The 23,765-nt window shown below is 52.5% G+C and overlaps 5 protein-coding genes across 5 annotated transcripts; 2 read left to right on the plus strand and 3 right to left on the minus strand.

Moving 5' to 3' along the window:
• Positions 1–943: 943 nt before the first annotated feature.
• A1O1_07355 (phospholipid-translocating ATPase) lies at positions 944–5,767 on the minus strand (the record flags this gene model as incomplete). The annotated part of the gene is made up of 4 exons (XM_007728225.1): positions 944–1,937; positions 1,989–2,218; positions 2,269–5,277; positions 5,327–5,767. The coding sequence occupies 4 exons, from the start codon at positions 5,765–5,767 to the stop codon at positions 944–946; spliced, it is 4,674 nt and encodes a 1,557-aa protein (XP_007726415.1).
• A 6,586-nt stretch (positions 5,768–12,353) lies between these two features.
• A1O1_07356 (alcohol dehydrogenase) lies at positions 12,354–14,954 on the plus strand (the record flags this gene model as incomplete). The annotated part of the gene is made up of 4 exons (XM_007728226.1): positions 12,354–12,649; positions 12,703–12,743; positions 12,796–13,225; positions 13,277–14,954. 4 exons carry the CDS (start codon positions 12,354–12,356, stop codon positions 14,952–14,954), a joined length of 2,445 nt encoding a protein of 814 aa, XP_007726416.1.
• Positions 14,955–16,324: 1,370 nt separating this feature from the next.
• A1O1_07357 (uncharacterized protein) lies at positions 16,325–16,621 on the plus strand (the record flags this gene model as incomplete). Its single annotated transcript, XM_007728227.1, has 1 exon — positions 16,325–16,621. One exon carries the CDS (start codon positions 16,325–16,327, stop codon positions 16,619–16,621), a length of 297 nt encoding a protein of 98 aa, XP_007726417.1.
• A 1,690-nt stretch (positions 16,622–18,311) lies between these two features.
• Positions 18,312–19,179, minus strand: A1O1_07358 (NADP-dependent mannitol dehydrogenase; the record flags this gene model as incomplete). The annotated part of the gene is made up of 2 exons (XM_007728228.1): positions 18,312–18,599; positions 18,667–19,179. 2 exons carry the CDS (start codon positions 19,177–19,179, stop codon positions 18,312–18,314), a joined length of 801 nt encoding a protein of 266 aa, XP_007726418.1.
• A 1,294-nt stretch (positions 19,180–20,473) lies between these two features.
• On the minus strand, positions 20,474–23,573 carry A1O1_07359 (phosphatidylinositol glycan, class O; the record flags this gene model as incomplete). Its single annotated transcript, XM_007728229.1, has 2 exons — positions 20,474–23,378; positions 23,431–23,573. The coding sequence occupies 2 exons, from the start codon at positions 23,571–23,573 to the stop codon at positions 20,474–20,476; spliced, it is 3,048 nt and encodes a 1,015-aa protein (XP_007726419.1).
• Positions 23,574–23,765: the final 192 nt, after the last annotated feature.

Here is a 23,765-nt window from a genome sequence, read left to right on the forward strand (position 1 = left end):
GGGGCGTTGGGAGTGAGATTGGGGGATGTCTTGCACAACCATGAATATAACTCTCTCATAATGAGTATGAGATCAAGGTGACGATTCTGAGAGGGAGCCAACGTTCCAATGAGGAATATTCAAGTCACGGCAGAGTGCAGGAGTCAACCTCTCAACACTCGGTCAGTGGAAATGAATGTTTGTGTTGCTGTGTGTTGTTACATCTCCGTTAATGTACTAGGTAGGTGGTAGACAGACGGACGTGGAATGCTGTGAAGTGGAACGTTTTCCGCAGGCGCAGAGAAAACGCCGCGGGCGCGTCGTTGACGAACGAAAGTCGCGTACTACAGCGCAAGCACTTGAATTAAAGTATTAACTTAAGGTAGTAGAACTAAGGTATTTAGTACTATATTACACGACTAGTAGATACCTTAGTACAAGTATTTACTAGAACAGAGCGCAGCCTCAAGCCTCGTCCACAACCAACTTGCTTCTTGGCATCCATTAATTCGACGACAAGGACAATGACATGGACAACAACGAGGACTACTTATGTACAGGAATGATTTCATCTCATAGGTACCAGTTGCTGGAGTCACTTCTCAGGTGCTTCTCCGCCAAAAAAGTGAACACCTACTATCCACGTATGGTTGAAAGTACTACTGGGGCCATGGTGCTCTAGTCTACGACACATCCTACAATGGCTCTCTCAAATGGTGACAATCATGAGATGACAGGAAGAATAACAACCACTAGCTAGAGCATATCTACTCTCTGCCTTTCATCCGTCTTTTGTGTGTAAATCCTAAATATGTACAGCACGCAGAACCCGCTAAATAAGTGCCATCCCAAGTCACGCTGTCCCTCGCCGGTTCCCAGCCGATCAACCCGCACGGACACCAGAGGCGGCGCAATCATCGAGGCATAAAAAAAATCATGAGTCGTGACTACAACCGTCGACCGCTCAATAGCGAGGTGGTGGGTACTGGCGCTCCTCACCGATATCTTGCGTTCTTCTCGTAGTGGTGGTGGAAAGGCCAGGCTGCGAGTAGATCGAGCTGGCCGGTTGCGACTGGGTGGACTCGATTCTGCTCAGCATCGCCGCACTCGTAAAGTCCCGGCTACCTTCAAAGCTCGGCCTGAGCTTCTCGAACGACTGCCGGGGTCGTTCAAGTGAGGAACGGACTCGCTCCAGGGAAGGTCTCTTCCGCACAGTCTTCTCGGGCGTGGGCGTGGAGGGCTCGCCGTAATGCCGGGATGTGTCAAGAGACAGCTTGGTCCGGTCCGTGCCGTCACTGTCCGTCTGACTATGAGGATGCCGTGTGTCTCGAGTCGGTGCCTCCGAAGGCGGATAAATGGGCCGCTGGGATTCGGCCATGCTGGGATACCTTGCATGGCCTTGGTATCCGCCCAACTCGGTTGGCACATCCTCGCCCGGTTGTTCCGACCACGTTCCCGAAACATCCACAGCTTTGGGGGGGATGGAGGCGTCGTAGTCATCCAGATATTTGAATTTGCCCTGCCGCACTTGCTCCCGGATGATGTCGATGTCGTACGGTCGGAAGTTCTTCTGGAGGAATTTGATGGCGAACCGAGGCAGCAGGCAAAGGAGGACGGTCAAGAGCGATAGAGCCCAGAACGTCAACGAGCCGTACACCTCGGCGCCCGACTTGTAAAATTGGAACGACGCCTCAAAGGACGAATAGATTCCCGTCCAGGCAAAGATCAGCAGGATACTTATCACCGTAATCAGGACCATGAACCAATCCCATTTGTACGTGTTTAGTAGGATGTAAGAGTTGATCACGACAATGGCGACGCAGGCAACGTAGACCCCCATTCGGCTTCGGTCGTCGATGCCTCGTCCAGTCTCGGACTGGAACGTGGCTGGGGCAAAAAGGAGGTAGGCCATGAAGAAACACATGGCCGACTGATACAGGCCATCAGCCATGTAGAGCCTGGCACGTTGGTTAGAGCTATACATTGGAGGAGCGCTGTACCATCCTTACCAGAACTTCAACTGCGTCCATTCCTTTCTCTCCATGCCGCGTCGATACAACTGAGGTACTGCAAGCGATACTTTGTCACTGACATCTTGGTCGAGAATGCCCATGAGCCCCACTGGCAGCGATGTGAAGACCACGTGAACCAGCAGAATATAAGTGTAGTCGAACAGATAAGTGATGTCGAAGTTGTTGTATATCTGATACCAGAAGAGCGCGAAGGTCCATACAATGTTCTAGCAAGCAAGTTAGTACCCCGGTTCGTGCGCGTCGCCGAGCGACATACCTTGTAGAAGAAGTTGGCGATCGTCTCGGCCAGACGTCGATAAGACCAACGGCCATGAACCAGTACAAGCCGCTGAAGGAACCGGAATTGACCGATGGCGTAGTCAGAGGACATGACGGCCTGGCGGCCTTCTTCGCCAGCAATACCTACGCCAACATCCGCTTCCTGGATCATGGCAACATCGTTCGCCCCATCGCCGATGGACAAGGCCATAATATCGAGGCCATTCCGAACAAGCTGGACGACGGCAGCCTTTTGCGCGGGGCTGACTCGGCAGCAGAGCACCGACCTGCATTGTTTGCAGAGCAAGAGGAAGCGCTGTCTCAACTCATCCTCCAAGACCAGCTTAAGCGACTCACCATCGATGATTACAGCATGAGTCGGTGGCGGAGGTTCGTGATTCTGTCGAGCTGCCGCCAATTCCTCGTCGGAGCCGGTCAACCCAAAGGTCTTCAAATGCTTGTCCAGGAGGTCGGAAGCGTCCTCGACTCTGCCTTCGGGCATGTCGAACAGAAGAAGGTCCATCTCATTGGAAAGCAGATTGCAAGAGAAACCAATGTTGATCGCTGTCTCGACTTTGTCACCGGTCAAAACCCACAACTTGATGCCTGCCTGCCCAAGAAGGGCAATGGTGTCCGGCACGCCATCCTGGAGACGATCCTCGATCGCCGTGCCTCCCAGAAGAACGAGATCACGCTCAATGCGATCTGCCACCTCTTCGAGCCGGTCTTCTCGATCGGTCAAAGCCTGCGCCGCGAAGTCATGGTCTCGATTCCATTCTTGATAGGTTTCCTCATCGAGCTCTCTCTCTGCCACGCAGAGCGTTCTCAAGCCTTCCCGGGCGAACATTTCCAAGTGCTCTGCAGTCTTTTTGCGGAGCTCTTGCTGTTGACCCCGGGCCAGGCGAGAATAGATCATGCTATCAGCGCCTTTGCAAAAGAGTTTGATCTTTCCGTCGGGCATGCGCACAATGGCGCTCATCCGCTTCCGGGTAGAATTGAACTCCAATGTATTCAGGATGCGAAACGTTCGATCTTCACCGAGAACATTGACATGGAGATCATCATTGGTCCGACCAAGGACGGTGAAGCCCACGTCTCGCGCCGTCGCCACCAGAGCAGCTTCGTCAGGGGACTGCGCCTTGAATTCGATCGTGGGTGGATCGCCAGGAGTTGTCTCAGTAATCACCGTATGAGCAAGGGCTAGAGCCAGCATGAAATGCTCGTTTGCTCGAGCTTGTTCTTCGCCAGACCTTCCGTTCAAGTCGGCCACGAAGTCGGGGGACACAAAGGTAAGTTGGTCGTCATGCAGATATGGGTTGTCGTGCGTTTGACGCAACATGCTCAGCATGCTGCGGCGAGACTCCGCAATCTGCTGGTTGATGCGTGCAGACTCAGCTTCGACATCGATCCCTTGTCTTCGACGCATGCCTGCTTCTGCTTCGGTGTATGCCTCTCCATACGCCCGACCGTTGATGGTGCATTTTCTGAACTCCATGACGTTCTGAGTCAATGTCCCAGTCTTGTCCGAAAAGATGTACTCGATCTGGCCAAGGTCATCTGAGATGTTCCAACTCTTCGGGGTGCATGGGTAGTCAAGCTTCTCGTAGTACATGTAGACGTCGGACCATATGAAGAAAGCCTGGATCGATCTCACAATCTCCAAAGTGATGTACAATGAGATGGGCACCAAGTTCTGAAACAGGATGACTGCTGACCAGAAGGTGATGAACCCGTCCAAGGCTGGAGTGCCGCCAATCGAGCCAAACTCGAAGTAATCTAGGGAATTGTTCCCGTCTGCCCAGGTCACCCCTTGTACGATGCCGGCCACCAAGCACATGAAGAAGAGGACGATGAAGTTGTAGATAACGTTCCAGTTCAGCTCTCGGGCCAACCGCGCCCGTTTACTGGACGTCATGCCCGAGTTCAGCATGATTTTCGTCTCCCTGCCCGTGAACACGACGATGCCGAGAATCCACTCTGTATTCTTCAGGTTGCAGCCTCGCAGGAGGAGATTGTTGATGCTGATGGGCTCGGCCATTTCACGGACCGGAGCGTCTGGGTTTCGCGGGTCCCGTTGCTGCCACTTGGCGACGGCACTGTAAGTGTACAGATTTGGGTCGGGACCTTCGCTCTCGATGACAAACTCGGCGTATTCGCAGTCTTTCGCGTGCCTGACTTTCCGCCCGGCCTGTAATGCTTGACGCACTTTCAAATTCGTCTCACCGTCCAAGTTTTTGGTCTCGATGTAGCACGCCCCATCCGGATCAGAGGTCGAAAGGACGACAACGTCCGCGGGGATTTGTTCGTCGTTATAAATGCGAACAAAGTCACCAACCTGAACGTTCTTCCAGTAATCCCTCTTAAATCGAGCTTTGTCTGGAACCTCTTTCTGGGGATTGATTATGCTACCGTAGTCCTTTGTCGGGGCCATGTTGAATTGCCCCTTGGCAGGCGGCTGCGTGCGAAGCATAGAAGGTGCATTATCACCCGTATCGAATGAGAAGGCGCTGTTGGGCGGTTCTCCATGGGGATTCAGTTGAGCATTCGGACCTAGACTGGACCGATAAGCTGGAGATGGGACGGGCGTCATCGCAATATCATCGCCCGTCCGACTGTGGCTCGACTGGAACGACGTCCTTTGGGAGTAAATGGAGTTCCGGATGGACGGCCGCGTAGCATGAGAATCGTGGCGCTCAAGAGTAGCACCGTCCACATCCTTCTCTGACCGTTTGGCTTTCTTGTGACCCAGATTCTTCATCCGGCGATACGTGACCACGACTGCCCGCGTACATGACTTCTTGAACCGTCTCCACAAGGAGATGTCATCTTCCGAGGAGTTGACATTGGTCCAATCTACCAGCCTGTAGACAGGAGAATTGTTGAGCTCGTTGTCCAGCACCGTCCTGCGCCAATCCTCGATTGCATCTTTGATGGCGGTCACTGCCAAAATGAAGATTAAGGGGACGGATCCCAGAGCGGGGCTGGATGCCCCAAAGATGGAGAATATCTGAGAAGCATCAGTAGGGTCACGAAACCAAAGACCGGGCCAGGCTTACACTGAGGATAATGATGAACAAAAAGTATATGTTGGCGATGTTGTTAAACTGAAACCACAAGTTCTTGGGCACGAAGCTGAGAGGAGTGTACTTTGACGTCCTGATCTTGTTCCGGGAATACTGCGCCTTGATATGGCCATCTTCCGTTTTGGCTTCAGGAGGCAGCGGCACATTCACATAGATGGTCCGCGAAGAGGAGACGTCGCCTAGCTGTTGCTGTAGGCCCATTGGACTGTCCTCTGATATCTCGCCATGGTTCTCATGGCCCTCGGGCTTTTCTTCATAGGCGGACAACCTCACTTTTGGCACCCTTTGCAGCAGAGAAAGTCGCTTCTTCACCCCACTCTGGCCAGTTTTACGAGTCGTAGCCCACCGCATTCTCTTCACAGGCCTGGAGACATTGCCATCGTCTTCTCCACCATTGAAGTGTATTCGCGCCATGGCTGCTGCGAAGGCTCAAGCCAGTCCCTCCGCAATGCGGAATGGGTGGTTTGCAGACCAGATGGACGACAGCGTTGGCTTATGCCGCCACGGTACTCTGCTTTTCGCCGATTGTCCTTGCGGAGATGCGATAAAATTCGTGGAGAACGCAGAATAGGAAATGCGCGGTAGGTGGCCTGGGATGTTCGGAAGGGTCGGCTCACGTCAGCACATGAGAGTAACGCGCATTTTTGGGCGCGCTGGTAGTAGAAGGGCGAACGTCGCTGCCCGGATGAGCTCGAGCGCCAGAAGAGCAGGTCGTCGAAGAGGAAGAGGAAGTACGATCTTCGGAGGACGGTCAATGGGTCGGGGTTTTCTGCAGATAGTATGGGCCGAAGGGTTTCTAAGCCGAGAAACGGTACCCAGTACAACCAGGGTGGTGATAGCAGTAGGTTGGTCAGGGTCCGATGGCTCGGAGCTTCGAGTTCCCCGTTATCTGGCTCACGGAAGAGATCCTGGGGGGACACAAGGACAGTTACTCGTCCGAACCGGACACAACAAGCCTCTCGAACAAATAGCGACTGCGATTGCGATTGCGATTGAGGATGAGGTTGAGTATGAGGGTGATGAGACGAAAGAACGAAGAGGACGATAATGATTGATTGACACGGAGATGCATTGATTGAGCGCAGGGGCGTGTTCGTTTCGAAAAAATGGCGGCGGCTTTTACTGCGAGGGGCCTTGAGGAGCCTAAGGAGCCCTCACGCCTATGATGGCCCTTCAGGCTGTTCGGCCACGGCACCAGAACTGCGCCAGACTGCGCCAGACTGCGCCCGGGCTCTCAGTGCGACGCGCCTAAGGGGGAGATACGCCTGCGCTTTGTCGGTTTTTGACACCCGTCGACACCTTCAAACCGCACGCGTTACAACAAGGCTGGGCAGCATTTTGGGGTGTGCAGTCGCATCACGCTGTACGTATGAAGAGATTCCTCGACAAGTTTGTATACTACTACTATTCTCTGCCTCCCTTGACCGTACCTCCTATTCTCTACGTAGCTACGATGTTCACCCCGACGTCCTCTTCGGTCATTCAAGCATACCAGACCATCGCACCACATACTCGGACTACATCGCCTTTACCCACGGGCGAAGGGGGCTGGCTCCAGCCACTCGCTATGACTTCGCCATGACGGTCACCCTAAGACAAAGGATCCAGAGGCTGACCAAGCCGATCCACGACCCGTTTCCTTTTATCCTTGCCAACCTCGTTGACCTGAACCGCCGCACAGCGTCCTCTCATACTGAGTTCCTTTCTGAGCCCATACCATTATTGGACATCTGCCACTGCAACATACAGTAAGCAAGCCAAGTGCCCGTGTGTCCACTGGCCAGTGGGGATTTTGGGAGCTCGGGGTTAAGAAAAACGCGAGCTGCGGGAAGTTGATGATCAATGCGTCCCCTCAGTAAAAATTCTCTCCCGTTCGAGGCGTCGAAGCTACCAAGACATACTATGGTCTATGGATCGTCATGCAAACTTGAGCCGCCCGCGTCGACAGAATGTACTCTGTAACTCTGTACTCTGTAACTCTGTACTCTGTAACTCTGTACTCTGTAGCAACAATCTTGTCCTCGGCGTCGCCTCGCTGTGGTGGTCAGAGGACCCGACCTGGCTTTATGGTCAGCCCGAACTTCGTGGAAGACTCGTCCCAGGGGGTAACACTCGTGTCACTGTTACCCCAAACTTGAAGGGGGCGGTCAGGCTGGCAACCTGGAGGCTGAGTTGGGGAGAGACATTATTATCTTCATCCGGGTGCCGGCTGCAGAAACAGAGCTGATCCGGCTGTGGCGGGGTGCTAGTTCTTGCTACGTTGGAAGGGAGGGTTAGGAAGGTGGTCTACATCTAGGGAGTCTTCGCCTGCCAGTGGTAGTACTACTTCCTACTACCTACCCACCTATAGGTATCTTGTACCAACGTGGATAGCGGAAAGAAACACACACTTCACGAGCTGGACTGCTGACCTGTTTGTTCATCAAGCCCGGGTTGAAACAACACTCATCATTACAAAGATCTATCCACCCCAGGCGGACCTTCATTAGTGCGTAGTACCAGCATCTCAGCCGGCTGGCGAAAGTGACGGCCCCAGCTATCCATCTTGCAGTCCACGTTCATCGTCTGCTTCGGGGTTAGTGCTGACGATTCTCGCATCGTCGTAGTACACGGCGAGACGGCATCACAATCTATTACATCGTTGCTCACCTTCACTTGCATGTTACCACATCTTCATATGGCTGATTGGGTGTGCGTATGGGAGTCGTCACGCAACGAACTCTTGGATAGTTCTTCGTGGTATACTAACTAGGTACCTAGTGGTCGCGAGTGCCAGCAGGGTCGAGCAACACTCCTGCCATGAAGTCGTTGTTCTCAATGATCTTCCAACAGTTCGGCTTCCCTGTAGGATGTGGCCACCGTTGCGATTGAAGCATCAACATGTCCACAATGCCTGCTTACCGCGAGACCCCAACCTCCCGGCAGGTGGTCGGACCTGGAGAACACATGGTTCGGGAAGCGGATGAATAAGAACATGAAACTGGGAAGTTGGGGAGTCAATGTGTTACATACCTCTTGCTGGCGTTCCGACGGCCTTGATTGGGGTTGTACCAGCTCTCTATTGGTGCGCTCTATTTGGGCTGTGTCTGATCTGGAACACCGTCCTACGCAAAGCAGCGCGGTCGGACATTATGCTTCTGGCGATATAAGGCCTACCCGGCCATAGAAGGAGAGGATGTGGTCACCCTGACAAAGAACGAGCGCGACCGGCCCTACCGACATTGGAAAAGAATCCAGACGGGGCCAGAGGAGTCCCAACCCTGGTAGGTCCAACGAGGCCGCCGTCATGCGAGCAAGTTCACACAAATGCAGGTCTCAAGCGGTATGAAAGTAACAAAGACACGTATGGTTTCGAGCTGGAGTGGCGACCTGGACGGAGCACATCGAGCACAACAATAAAAAAGGTGCGGAGAGGAAGTCTTCCAAACCTGAGTTGGTCTTAAGATAGACCTGGGTGATTTGCAGGAGGCGGTTAGCCTCGTGCTGAGTGAGACGTTGTGTTTGCGCCGCCAGAACATATGTAGCATTCCCTTTCCGCCATTGGAGGTCAAGGAATTACCCCTGCTGCCATAGATTGCCATGTTATTTTCGGGCACAATGGCTGAATTCGGACTTGTTTCATGAAAGCCACCATCAACTTAGCCGCATCAAGGTATCTCGGTTAGCCATAGTGTGAACGCGGAGGGCGGAGATGCCGAGTGAACAACTTCGTTAAGGGGTACGTTAGGTACACAGTACCTACCGCCAGATTGGAGTCCACTGCAGAGGGTACCTATTTTGTATGCGGCGTCTCGCGACCTGTGAAAACAAGACACACGTTGGCATGTACGATCATGGTGCCCCTTTTCCACGATCAAAATGGTCGCAGCGGTCCGACGTCTTTGATGTAAAAGCCATTGGTCAGGTTGAACAGGTCGCTGTTATAGCAACTTTCGCAGGTGTCCATGGTAGATATACAGAAAGCCTGGCCAAGAAGTATTGGAATAGTGCTGGGTCCTGCAAACCTCGTTTCAGATCGTTGTAGCAGGAGAGTCCTACGTATGTATGCCTTTTAATCGAGCTCCAGCTGAACGCATCGCCATAACGATGATTCCGAGAGGGCCCGCTGAGATCTCCAGGTTCAGCATGACGGTAGCAACGGGAGGTGATATCTCCTTGTCTTAGTGGCCTGACTGACCATTGATTCCGCTGCTCGAAAAGCGAAGTGGCAGAAGGATCGGCCCATAGTAAAGGAGTGAGACTGTGTGTATCTGTCTTGCAAGATTATTGTCCTCGTGGATCCCAGAGCAGAGGGCTTATTCGAAGATCTTCAAGCCAAGAGACAAGAATCATGCAAGTCTCAGATCAGGCTGGACGGATATATGCCAGCAGGCCCACCCTTTCCCGCTGTTCCTGACTGGGACTTGGGCCGCGAACGGCGCATGCATTATTGTCGCCCGCTCGAAGATAGGCATGTACACAATACAAGGTACTTCACCATAGGCGGGATGTGCTGTTCGACCATGGGTCTGCACAAACGGTCCTGGTTTCTCAGGCGACACAATTGCCTCGACGTTGTGCAAATGATGGCTGTGTTTTCATGTACAGTGTCCCATGCGATCCACAAGACCCGTGCCGTTCATTGCACCAGAACCAGCAAGGGCAGATTCTTCATGGTGGCCCTAGGTTCAAATACTTTTCGGTTTGAGATCTTCCCACAAAGCCAGCGTGTGGGTCGAGGCGTAAGGTGCACATGCCTAGAAGCGCTGCCTGCGGCACCTTTCACAACCATGAATCGTGGCTATCCAACGCGACGTTATCTGCGTCCATCTATTCGCTTCAGCAGGCTACGCTCGCTCTGGGAAGACTCCAGGCCGCTGGGCGTATGGAGACTCGCGCATCTGTTGACCTTTGAGCGGACATTTGTGACCGCTAGACTGTCGATATGGGGGGTCTACCGAGGTGCCCAGCGGAATGAAAATACTGAATGAGACCTAAAGAGAACGCAGGAGGTTGATGTGGGTACCAAAACGACGGAGACAAGACGTGTGGCGGAATGTAGCTGGGAGGCTAGTTGAGGTTTAGTATCCGTACGTGTAAAGCCCATCTCCGACACTTCCAGCAATTCGTTCGTACACTGTGCTCTGCAACTCGCAGCTGGTCGTGCGAAACAGAAGAAGTCGGGCACCGTCGCTGTCCGAACTCTCACCTGCAGTCAGCAACCATGACACTTTGCTGCCCTCTTACTAGTACTTTTTCCTCAGCTTGGCAAGACCCAGTCTCCGTCTTTCGTCTTTCTCCTTTGGATGTGATTGGTTGCGGAGGTATTGGGGTTATCGGTGGTCGGCCATCGTGTCAATGGAAAACTAAATGCTGGCGAGTGAGGGCATGGCGTAGTACGGTGGCCGGATGTTCGTGCGGGCCCCTGAAGGACACCAGGGAGAAGTCCCGGCAATTGGGGCTTGTGAGTGGACACCTACTGCTAGGCAGGTGTTGCAGTGTTCGATGGCGATAGGAGGCTCTTATTTTAGGACCGGAGGGAGTACCAGACTTGTGCAATAAAGTAACGTTAGGTATTGAAGCGCCGTTCTGGCGTTGCTTGGAGATGAACCCAGACCTGAGGGATCAACGAAGAAGACCAAATTGATCGATGCCAGTGCGTAGGTGGTTCAAGTTGTAAGAGGTACTACGTAGCTCCTGGTCTTTGCAGAGGACGGGACTGTTCTGGAAGTACGACACCAAAAATGAAAGGCCCGGCTTCGAAAAAGTATGGCGAGAGTTCTGTTGAGGATAATAAGTTGGCTGATGAACTGTCTGCACGTTGAGCTTCAGCACCCAGTGGTAGAACCTTCCAAACCTACAGACACGTAGCTGCCTACATCAGGTCCATTAGCTACCTTACCTTACCTTAGGTACTGAGGTGAGGTGTGAGCTGTACTTGTAGGTACCTTACCCTAGGCGCAGGCGGGTATTTTGGCTCCCCATTCTGTCAAGACCCTCTTTAACCCTACCTTAGGTAGCTGCCAGTGTACCCAGAAGGTACCTGAAAGCTAGGGAGGGTTTGTCCTAAGGTGCATTATTATTCACTGCATTGGTGCCGCCCTCCCCCAAATCCCCGGTCAAAATAATAATGAATAAAGATAATTTGGTACCTACAGGCTACTACAACTACTACTACAGTACGTACATTAGGTACCTACCCAGATACTAGTAGGTGCCTAGTGCCTCATTAATCTTCTGACCCCCAGCAAGCACAGCTCTTCCAGGCACCCTCGGTAAAAAAAACCTCAGAGCCGGCCGACGGTTTCCATACCTTACGAGTTCCTTGTACCTTACAGGTACCTAGTACCTAACCTTACGGACGGGCCAGCGCAAACTGAGTTGATCGCTCTCCGGGCCGTCGTCACGACTTGTCCCATCCTGTTCTGTTTCGAATTGCGCTTCACAATCGTCGCGCCCGTAATCTTCATCCACTCAACCTCTCTCCCTTCCATCACCACAGCCACAGCCACCGCAGCGCACCATCACCCTCAAGTCCCTTTCACCTAATTGTACTACTCTTCCACCTCCTTTCGGATCACGCTCGTTATTTCCTTCCAAACTGCAGCACAAGTGCTGCTCTCAATGGAAACTCCTTTGTGACGACCTCTGGATCTTTAATCTTCCCGGCGCCAGGAACCTACCCTCCCTCCGGTTCTTGCGTGTTGAGATTTCCATCGATCTCAAACCCTCACCCGACCTCACCTCCGTCTTTCGTTTCAATCAATGCCGTCGACGACCTACTGAATCACTCGCCGCTCGCTCTTCCCTCGATCTATCCCTCCGCCGCCGTCGTCATTATCCACTGTCGTTTCGAAAAGGGACTTGGGGAAAAAGCTTCGATTGCATTTCGTTTGGAAGACGAGCAATAAACTTGGACAGCTATAATTGCAACAAACTCGGACACGTCCCGGACGTGCCTGCTTCAGCTCTTTTGCTGTACTACTAATTAACCACCCTTACGATTGTGCCTCAACACACAATGGCACCTGCTCCGCCGCGTCTAAGAATCCTCTCAGGTGAGCATGACTTCAATCCTGCCGACTCCGAGTCCAATGCGCTTGTTGTCCGAGCAAAACCTGCCTGCGCCTGTCTCGTCACTACTGTTGGATCGGCTTATCCAAATATGAATCGAGAGCTAAGACGTTGTTGTATAGTTGGTGGAAATGCAGTCTCTGCCTTTCTATCGTGGCGGTTACAAGCGACAAACGCCTGCGATGTGACTTTGGTCTGGAAAGCCAATTACCAGAGCGTAGCGCAGTATGGTATCTCCTTCAAGTGAGCCAACTGCTTCCCGGTTGTTTGCGCTTTTCGTTGACTTTGAAAAACAGATCCGAATTGTTCGGCAATGAGCGATTCAAGCCGCGATATGGTATGTGAAAGATGGATTTCTCTCTTTCTTGGGCGGAGCTGATCGAACTTAGTTGTTCAAACACCTGAAGAGGCCGCGAGCCAACAAGCCGCCTTCGACTACGTGATCCTATGCGTGAAAGCTCTCCCAGACGTCTACAATCTGGCAGACATTATCCAATCTGTTGTCACCCCTCAACATACCTGCATTCTTGTGAATACCACAAATACTCTGGGAGTGGAGAAACAGCTGGAAGAGAAATATCCCTCCAACGTGGTTCTGTCCCTCGTCTCCGGCGCCAACTTGATCCAACTCGGCTCCAGTGAGTTTGAACACAGCGGATCTACCGAGATTTGGGTTGGACCGGCCAGCCAGAATTCGTCAATCCCCGATGCGATTCAAAGGGATATGTCCGAAGCCTTGGCCATGACCTTGACGACGGCACAGGTTGACTGTAAAGTGTCGCCAAATATCAAGCAGCAACAGTATGAAAGGATGATTGGGTATGTGTGGTATCCTCTGCTGTTCGGAACGTCGGTACTAATGATGTTCAGGCCCATTGCTTTTCATCCCGCCAGTGTACTCTTCGAGACTCCCATTCTCTCCGACCTCATCCGGATACCGGGCGTCGAGCATTTGGTCTCGGAAGTGATAGAAGAGCTGATCCAAATTGCCACTGCACAGGGCTGTCAATTTCCGAACGATTTCAAAAAGACCACGATAGCGGCAATGGTTGCCACCAGTTCAGAGCCATGCACGATGTATCAAGATTTCACAGCAAGACGTCCCATGGAGGTCGAGACATATTTGGGTTCTCCAGTCGAGATAGCAAAGTGCGTCAATGTCAAGGTCCCGCGACTTGAGACTCTGTATACGATGCTGCGCCACATCAACACGGTGAACAAAGACCGACCACTTGCGAACGCACCACAGCCCATGGTGGCGCAGTCCGGCCTGCCACAGTCGCCTCCTATCACACAACAACCTCCTCCGCGGTCCATGTCTTTGTCAAACCCTCCGCCCCCGCGACAACCCAATCCTTCGCTGAATGGTGGCCCGAGGCCTATGAGGGGTCCTCCTCTTCTGGGAGGACCGATGGGTCCGCCGGGCAGGCGAGGTCCTCCTCCTGTCAATGGGTATCGAGGTATGCCGAATGGTCATCCACCGAACGGTCATCCACCGCGTGGACCGAACCAACTACAACGCCGCCCGTCATATGATGAAACCAATCTGGACGAGTTCAGTCATGTTGTACTCTATGATGACATACCGGACGGCGATATTGCTGGAGGAGCATATCCAGATCATGCGGCGCCCGGTGGAATCTCATTACGTGAGAGAGAGATCATGCTGCGCGCGAAGGAATTACATCTGAGGCAACAAGAGATGATGATGAAGGATCGAGGGGCACGGAGAGCGTCACGCAACCGTCGTCAAGATTTCGACGATGACGATGACGATGATGACTATTTCGATCCCATGCAGGCACGCGGTCCCCCGCCAGTGCCTATGGATCCCGACAATTTCGACATGATGAGCGTGACCTCGAGGCGAACCAAGAAGACCAGCAGCCAAAGCCAACTACGCAAGGATGCGTTCGCGAACGGCAACAGCATGCGCCCTGGCTCGTATGGGAGACCGATGCCCGGAAGACACCGAACCAGCACCCAACTGATGTCGGACATGCCTATCCTAGGTTCCAACATCCTTGATAACCCGATGATGGGCTTCTCCTCCAACCGGTATGGCGCGGTGGATCGAAAAGAGATGGCGGATGAATCCCGTGCCAACTCGCTAACAGCAAGCCGTCTTCAAGACATGGGCATTGGTGGCGGGCCATATCCCGGGCCGCCTAGTCGTCGAACAAGCCGGTCCCCTGGCAACCCCTTGGGACCCCCTGGGAAGATGCCAGGTCGGCCTTCACCCCCCAACGACCCTTACATGTATTCAGGTCCTCCACGGAACGGCAGACCTTCACCGCCAGGAGCCATGCAAGCCCCCGTGCCGAGGTATCCTCCTGGGCATGGCAATATGATTCATCCACAGCAAGTCGAAGAGGCTGGGGTGAGCAAACCATTCCCACCGCCCAAAGCTCCTGTCAAAAGTCTAACTGGAAGTGCCAGTGCTAGCGCAGGAAGTGGTGACAGTGGTAGTGCCAACATTGAATCTGAGCCTTCGGCTCACAGCAGTACCAGTAGCTTCGCGGCTCGACCAATGCTGGGTACCCAATAAAGCTGGGTTCACCAATCCCCCTATTCGAAATCTGCACAGACTATTTTCCAACATGGCTGGCATTGCTCTGTCAGTTTTTGACGAGCAGGTAACCTTCGGCGGAGTTAACCTTGGCGCGCGGTATCGCATATATCTTCGACTGTTACCCCTTCCTGTGTCGCATATACTTTAATGATCAGCTTTTCTTCGAATGTCACGACTCTGAGTGGCCAGCGATGGTCTTTCAGAAAAGATAACAAAAAGCATGGCGACCCCACGGGGACTGGTGGACGGCACACGGCCGAGAGCGGAAAATTGGAACATCCGAGCTTTGTTTCTTTCAAGTACATACAGCATTCCGGGGAAACAAATGAACTCCCTATTGCACATGGATTGATGCCTTACCAACGGTCCTGGAGTTGTGTCAAACCTGAATTGGAAGAGGGTTTTCCCGAGGAGTGTGCTCGAACTTCTCCAGCTTCGATATGGATTGGAGACAGACCTTTTTGTACCCCATTATTCGAGACATACACTTTTTTTCTTTCAGGCACGAACACGATTGGACTGGGACGAATAATTATGCTAGGATTCGCACGGAAAAGACAGGGCGGCGATTGGTGGGACGGAAGGGCTATTGCACAACGCAGGAGGGCCGGGGCCGGGCTCGGGCTTCCAGATGAGCAGAGTAATTAATCAAATGCAAGCAAAGTCGATCAACAACTGTTGTGGAAGCGGTGTTTCTTGTAGCTTTTTTGCTGTATGCGTGAAGTGGTCGGTCGGCCGATTGACCACATCGACGAGGGTACTTTGATCCTGGTATCAAATGTGTGAAGGAGTGTCGGCTGAGCTCCTGACGTGTGAGATGATGAGGTTTGCGCATATCCGGCCATCTAGCGAGAACAGACAGGTCCAGAGAAGGAAGTACGTAGTATAGAAGCACATGCTGGCCAGGGTTGGGATGTAATAATGTAGGAGGTACCCAACCCGTTTCAGGGGTTGTGGCAAGTTCAGCCTCGTTGGTGACAGCCTCGTTTCTTTTCAGCCTTGCAGTCAGGGGCGGTACCACGTGATAAACTAGCGTGTCACATAATTTGACGTGACACCCGCGTCTGGATTTACTGACACACTGCAGTGCGTACATACTGGATACATGTTTTAATTATCGCACCCATCTCACGAACATAAGTTGCGATCTACAAATCCCACCTGAGTAAACCCTAGGGTGCCTTATTAGTGACCAGACATTCGACACACTGTACGACTCACACTGAAACCTTCCTGTCAGAACCAGTCCAGACAGTTGGTGGTCTCCAACGTCTCCGTCCACCCGAACTCGAAAGCGACAACGGACTCGAAACAGACACGAGAAAAGAGGACACACTGTTCGAGAGATGGATCGTCCATCCAAACCTTCACTGCCGCGCCCGTCGTCCGTAGCTTCGACGAACCTGAACGCCACCTCGACCAACAAGAACCGACAATACGCGCACCTCCATGCCCAACTGGCCCAGCTTAACGCGCACCTTGCGGACACGGAGAACTTGGTGCGCATGACGGCGGTGCAGGCCCAAGACATGCGGTTTTTGGGCGGCTATGTGGGCGCCATGTTTATGGGGAGTGCCAAAGTCTTGGGCGAAGAGAGTGTGCAGGGCCGGGGGAAGCAGAAGCAGAAGCAGGAGGGGTCATGATTGATTGAAGCGAACACGAAAAGGAGGAAATGAGGTATGGCCCAGTTGTCGCCCTCCCGTGATTGAAAAAAAGGCAAATGACAAGAGGGATTAAGAAGATCATTACGACGAGGAAGATGATTGCTGAGTCCTTATTGGTACGACGGATCATGTTCTCGATCGGTGATGCCTGGCTCAGCAATTACAGTTACCAAAAGAAATTGTAGGACAGGAACCAGACACCAGACACCAGAGCGCTGGGAGGGAGGGTATATTTGTCTCTGTCTCTTTCTCTGTGTGTGTGTCTTCGGCAGAGCGCGAGCACATTCTTGTCCCTCTTCCCCCTCCCCTCCGAATGCTGCTGCAAGAGTGCAAATACAGGAGACTCCCAGAACGAAAACGGGTGGCTCTCTCTTCTACTTCTCCTCCACTCTTGAGGACTTTTCTCGATGAATATGGACCGCAGAGATGGAAATGGGGATATACACATGATATCCTGCGGGACATACAACAGAGGCGCACATCGCACACACACACATGCCGACAGATGACCAGCAGATTCGGGGTGCGACAACATGACTCTGGTGTGGAAGCATGTTTACAAGAGAATTTTCATTCTGGAATCACGCAACAGCAACAGCGTCAGCATCAGGAATACGGCGACAGTACACTCCGGGATGAGTGGAATTCGACATGCTCCAAGTATGCAGCCAGCAAATCACCATCGAAGAAAGAAAGGGAAGAATTCACCATCAGGTTGAAATTGAAATGAAAACGAGAGCACGGTATACCCAGCCAGGCTTTTGAAACCGGTTGCTTGATTGCTGGCAATTGTTTTTGCATGAGCGACTGACTTCACCACCCCTGAGCCTGGTGCTTACAGATTCCCTCCAGCGTTTCTTCCGCCACGGCCGCCTGACTTCCCCGGAGTGATGTCGGACGAGGTGATCCGAGTGAGTGTCTTCATTGGGACATCAGGGGAGAACGCCAATGCAATTCCGGTATTGTTCAGGGTTGATGCCTGATACGAACGGCTCACGGCTCCCTGGCCGTCCTTTCGATATTGATGGTCTTCAGGGAAGTGCCGGCTGGTATGGAATAGTGTGATATAATAGAGGAGAAGAGGGAATGGCGTTTGGGACGGTGTTCTCACCCGAGTTGCACGGGTAAATACCATATATACACATTAAACTCTGAACCCCAGGTGGTTGGCCCCAACAAATAGCTTCATAAGAGATAGCCGCTTTTCGGCTCTAGGTAGGTAGGTGTTTATAGCCGCGAACTTGATTGATCTGATTGACCGTTCCTTCAGATCTGATATTACGCGAGGAGAAGATCATTATAAGATCTGCACTCGCAAGGCATGGTAATGGTGGTACCTTGATAACTCGCAAGAAGTGATGGGCATCGTTCCTCTACAATATTAAAGTTGATTCAAGGGAGGCGAGAACAGCTACAGTTCACCAGACAGTCTACATGAGAACGATGGATTTTAGTTCATGATTTCTTGGAATTCAGAGAAGCTTGATATCCTATTGGGCGTGAATGGCTAGCCTTACCCCTGAACGAGACGGCGTGGCCTCAGCCTTGCCGTTCAGGCAGGCTGCTACACGGCGCCTAGACCAACGCTACAACCAGAATTCGGTATCGATTCTCTTCCAAACAAGGTAGATTTCATGGAAACCATCACCAAGCTGCACCGCCGCTCCATTTATCGAGCAGTGTAGCCACCGTCAATGACGATGTCGGTTCCAGTGGTGTAAGTGCTGGCATCGCTGGCCAGGTAGACGTAGGCGCCCTTGAGCTCGGTGGCCTTTCCATCCCGGCCCAAGGGGATCATGGAGTGCCACAGTTTCTGGATGTCCTGGGGCACAAAGTCGGACAGGCCGGTGTCAATGTAACCTGGGGAAATGGAGTTGACACGGGCAAAGTCGCGCCATTCATTGGCCAGCGACCGAGCCAGGTGAATGCAGGCCGCTTTGGCGACGTTGTAGGAAGTCTGGTTGAGAGCACGGGAGTTAGCAACATATACAACGAAAATGGAAGAATTACGGGCATTGACTAACCTGTTCTTGAGGGTAGTTGGCAATGTGGCCGGACATGGAGGCGGTGATGACGAAGCTGCCGGTCTTGCGCTCGCGGAAGTGCAGACCCACGGCTCTGGCGCAGTGGTAGACACCGTTCAAGTCGGTCTGGATGACTTCGTTCCACTTCTCGACCGAGGCGTCCAGGATGCCGCTGTCGGCGGTGCGGCCGGCATTGGCGATGAAGACGTCGATCTTGCCAAAGTCCTTGATCACGTCGGCGACCAGCTTCTCCACCTCGTCGTAGGTGCTGACGTCGCACTTGTACGCCTTGCTCTTGATGCCGAACTTCTCGCTCATCTCTTTGGCGTTTTTCTCGCCGCCCTGCGGACGCGAGCTGTACGTGATGGCCACGTCGGCGCCCATTTCCGCACAGCCGCGCGCAGCTTCGGTGCCGATGCCGGTCGGGCCGGACGCACCGGTCACGACGACGACCTTGCCTTTCAGGCTGAAGAGGTCCTTGAGGGAGGTGGAGGCTGGTGGAGCGACAGGCATGTTGGGCGATTGAGTCGGTCTAGGAGTGACGTTGGATGAATGAATGGGATGTGCGTTTGGCAGATAGTAGTGGTGGTTTCCTGGTGGATTGAAGGACTTGGGACAGAGAGAAGGGGAAGATGAAGAAGAGGGAGAGGTATCGAGAGAGAGGAACGGCGACTAGTAGTAGATTTATATGGGGACCATTATTGCTGTACTTACTACATACTACGTATCATCAAAAAGTTTACTAGGTAGCAAGCTCAGGTACCTATTGTGCCTAGGTAGCTGTGAGAAATTATCTGCCTCATCATAGCTGACACGTACATGCCAAATGAAGTCAAGGTGGGGAGAAGAAGAGATACCTTATACTCTCTCAGTACACTGTCGTTCACTCCTCCACTGCTGCTCTCGCTACTACTATCCCTCCTACCTTGTATCTGTCCCTTAGAATTCTATCTCATGTATCAGCTAACAACAACTACTGTGATATTGTGACACTGTGATTCTCTGATGCTGTTGTTGCTGCTGTTGCTGAGCGATAGTGACACAATATTGACACAATCGAGTCCCTGCAGCTGCAGCTTCCGTCATGCCCCGCGCCGCTGCAAAATTCCGAGTGACCCTTGATGACGTAACCACGCCGCAGACTGCGCCCGCCGTTCTCGACATTGGGAAAAGTCCGGTGGCATAGTACTAGTAATACTATGACTGAGGAAAAAATACTATTCTGTACAGTACAGGTGAACTGAAGATTCCACTCTGTGAAGCTGAAGCGGTGATCCAGCACTCTCTTTCTGACTCAGCTTGCACTTTTGACCTCGACTGACTAACACCAACCGTCCTGACATACCTACCCACCCACCTATCGCCTCGCTATCCCTACAAAGTTCTGCATGACCGCGCATGGAGCAGGTGACTAAGAGCGGGACAACCATAGTGATAATGGATAGGGGAAAGTGGTGACGGTGACTTGTTAGAAAAACATGCAGTCAGTGCGGGCTACTACCATACCGTGCCAGTATCCAGAGAGGTCGATTGTCCTCGGAAAATCGGCTTTGTCTGACCGTAGCTTGGCAAAATGTGTAGTCGCCAGCGAAAATAAGTATTAGTCTGACGAATGCAATTCTCAGAGTGAGAAGTCGTCGCGTGTTTCAAGCAATTTTGCCGGCGAGCCACCTACCTGCCTTGGTGGAAAAGGAGGACCCTAAAATATCTGCGCATTCATAGAACTATGGTACGGCCTATCTTCTACCTCTATATTCCATACCTGGAGTCGATGAACCACCTCAGGCCCAAAGGAACTCCCTCATTACTAGTATCCGAAGACCTCGCCGACACTGAGTCCAACTGCCCGGACACCTGCGAGGGAAGCGACAACAAGCACCAAGTCTACAATGAGGAGCACCGCGCACGCCATCAGATACCGTGGCATAAACACTCTGTACAGCATCAAATGTCGTCGTAGATGTCCCGCCCACATGGTCGTTGCCAGTTGTATCGTTGCATAGTAGAGCATATGTGTCAGACACGCACCCGACACATCGTTCCACAACCCTCGTAGTCCAGCCTTGCCAGTCGGGCGTTTCCAGAGAACCGTCAAGGGAACTGCTGCGGCACAGATGATCTGTGCGCCGAAGGTGTTGAACACCACCAGCAGTGGCGACCAGGGATATTGGATGGTACGCAATGGCACAAACGCCGAGTTCCATTGAATCGACGCCAACGTGGCTTGATGTCCCGTCTTGAAGAAATGGTATGACCCAAGCAGGGCCAGCACAATCGGTCCAATGCTCGACTTGTATCTGGATGACACCGTCAACGCGTTGGTATCGAGGATTTCGAGGAGACACATGATTTGCCACGTGCAGATTGCGATCGAAAATTGACCCATCGGCGGCAGAAGCAGCGCAACCGTCAAAACCAGCAATGGAATCATCAGCAAGTAACGACTTCCGTAGACATTGGCGTATCCAAAGATGGTTAACTGTGGTCGAGGAGGTGCCCCGGGATTGTCCAATACAGGCCTCGGCTCACTGACTGAAATGTTGATGCAGGGCTTCGCCCATACAAAAGTTCCAATCCCCACGGGGAGCGCAATTGCGAGCGCGCATCTCGCTACTGTGAGATTGGTGGTCTTGAGGGCGGTTGCTGATATCCGGTCGGCGAGCCATCCCCCATTGTCCGCCGCATCGATTGTCCAGTAAGCCGCCACAAGCAGTAAGCCGATACGGAAGCTGAACCCAATCCAGAACCCTGCCGAGGCCGCATATGAAGCAGTACCGCGATAGAATGCTTTGACAATTTCGGGGAGGAAAAGGGCCACGGCGTATGGTATCAGCAGCTGCCATGGCGCAGACGTGGATGAATTGGATGAAGCATAGAAGGTGGAGCGGCATCCTGGCATTTGTTCCTCGCGGCACAACCGTGAAAATGACGAGAGCCGAGTCAGAAGAATGAACAGAATCGATTGATAGGTGCCAAGCACGCGATCGGTTGTGGTTGCTTGTCTGAGTGATGAAATCAACGAGATGATGCCGAAAGTGACCAGGAAAAATAGAAGAATCGTGTCTTCGTGGATAGTGTATGAGTTGGACGCAAAGCCTGCCGACTGCGTCAAGCAAAATGACAACGCCATCCACCCCCAGAAGGAAGGAAGATATGACCGTGCGCCGGTTCGGTTGCGGATAGTCCAGTACATGGCGGCCATGATCCCGCAAATGCTGGAGCTGACGATACATCCCGTCATGACAGAAAAGAGAGATGGTGCAACAAGTCCAAGTCCTGGGCCGATGGCTGCTCCCACAGCTGTCCCGATGACCGCGCTCCTCAGAAGACTCGGTGCGGAGCTGGCTTTGTCCGCCGTCGAGAAGCGAGAGAAGACGAGTAATAATCCAAGCGCAAGGGCTGAGATTGTGATTCCAACAAGCATGTCGCCCATGTTGAAGTTGGCCCACAATCTTCGGTACATGGATATAACTTCTTTATGCCATTCAACGTACGCATAGTGAGCGTCCTTCCATCTCCCTTCCGCTGCGAACTCAGCCGAACGGGCAAGATATATGCGCTGGCCGCTATATGCATCATCATCGAGGCCGAGATCCCGAGAGCGAGAATACTGCTTCTGATACCTTGCAATCTGACTTTGTGCAAGATGTTCAACCTTCACGAGATTCTTCCAGTCAGTGTTTTTCGGACCTGTGAAAGCTTCCGCAATCGGTTTGCCGAGATTGTTGAAAGGTATCGGTAGTCCCAGCAGGATTGACAGGGTTGATACCAGGTCTATTTGACCAACAGGACGTTCTTTCGCAGTTGCAGGAGGCATCAAGGCGCTCGTTTCTGTCCGGCCAAAGGTGGGCTTTTTGGAGTACATCCACAGAGCGGCTTCAACCTCCTCATCCGACTCGCCACCATGGTCACCCTTGGTGTCCATTCCGTGGTCACCCATCACAACAAGGAGCGTATCGTCATCAATCTTTTCAATTATTTGTTGCAAAACATCATTTATTTGTCGTAACTTTTCTGCCATAGCCGGGTGATCTGGCCCATACCGATGACCCGCGTGATCAACCCCGAGGAAATGTCCAAAGATCACGTCCCATTGTGCGGCAGATTGGTCAAGTAATGGCATGATATGTTCGATGACTCCATTGTCGACCGTGTGCAAGTCCCAGACGTTGAAAGAGTCGTATGGCCGTGTCATGTTGGGGTCGAAATAGCCAGGAAATAGCGAATGCCATGTATCGTCCCCAAGATGTACAATCGTTTTCCCAGCATCTTTCAATTGGGACACAATGTTGTCTTCTTCAATAGCCGTACCCGCAAAATTTGAACCAATGTCGATGAAGGTAGGGAGGGTGCCGGTTGTCAACCCTTTTAATCGTTGCAACGTACTGGTGGGCGGGTCGGCAATAAACGGGAGCAGCACCGCGTGGGCCGGGCGCGAGACGGCAAGCTCGTGTAGTAGAGGAAGGTTGTCGAGGTAGTACTTTTGTTGCGGCTCCTTCAAGCCACGATGAGAAGGAATGGTAAAGTCGTATCGTAAAGCATCAATTATTAAAACCACAGCTCGGTCGAAAGTCTTGGGATGCCAGCATCCGTCCGACACTTGGGAGAGCTCCCCATCTGGAAGCACACCACATTCCGACCTATTGTCCAACACAAGTCGAGTAAGGAGAAACCCTTTGGCGAAAAAGAGGATGCCAATGACATGGACGGTCCTATACTAGGTAGTTAGCAGGTGCCGGTCAGCGGTCTCGAGAGCCGACGTACGTCAACCAGAGGAAGAGAGCAGTAAGAAGAATATGGGTCACCTTGAAGCTGATGAGGTTGCGGTGATTGCGTTCTTCCGTGATAGCCGTGGATTTCACGACTGGCCGTTGCCCATCTTCAGCGATGCCAGCTTGTGGGTTCATGGTAACATGGTCGACCATGGCCTTGCAGTACTGCTCAATGGGGAAACAAGCATAAAGAGCGAATGGGAATCAAACTGGGGGGAGAAGACATGAAAACAACAATGACAAACTGCCAAAGCCTGGAGCTGCGTGATCTAGCAAGCTATTGCAGAGAGAGCTTGCTGTCACTCCTCCGAGCTTTGGAACTGCGGC

The sequence above is a fragment of the Capronia coronata genome (assembly GCF_000585585.1).
Source record: "Capronia coronata CBS 617.96 chromosome Unknown acBCG-supercont1.6, whole genome shotgun sequence".
In the NCBI taxonomy this organism is placed as follows: domain Eukaryota; kingdom Fungi; phylum Ascomycota; class Eurotiomycetes; order Chaetothyriales; family Herpotrichiellaceae; genus Capronia; species Capronia coronata.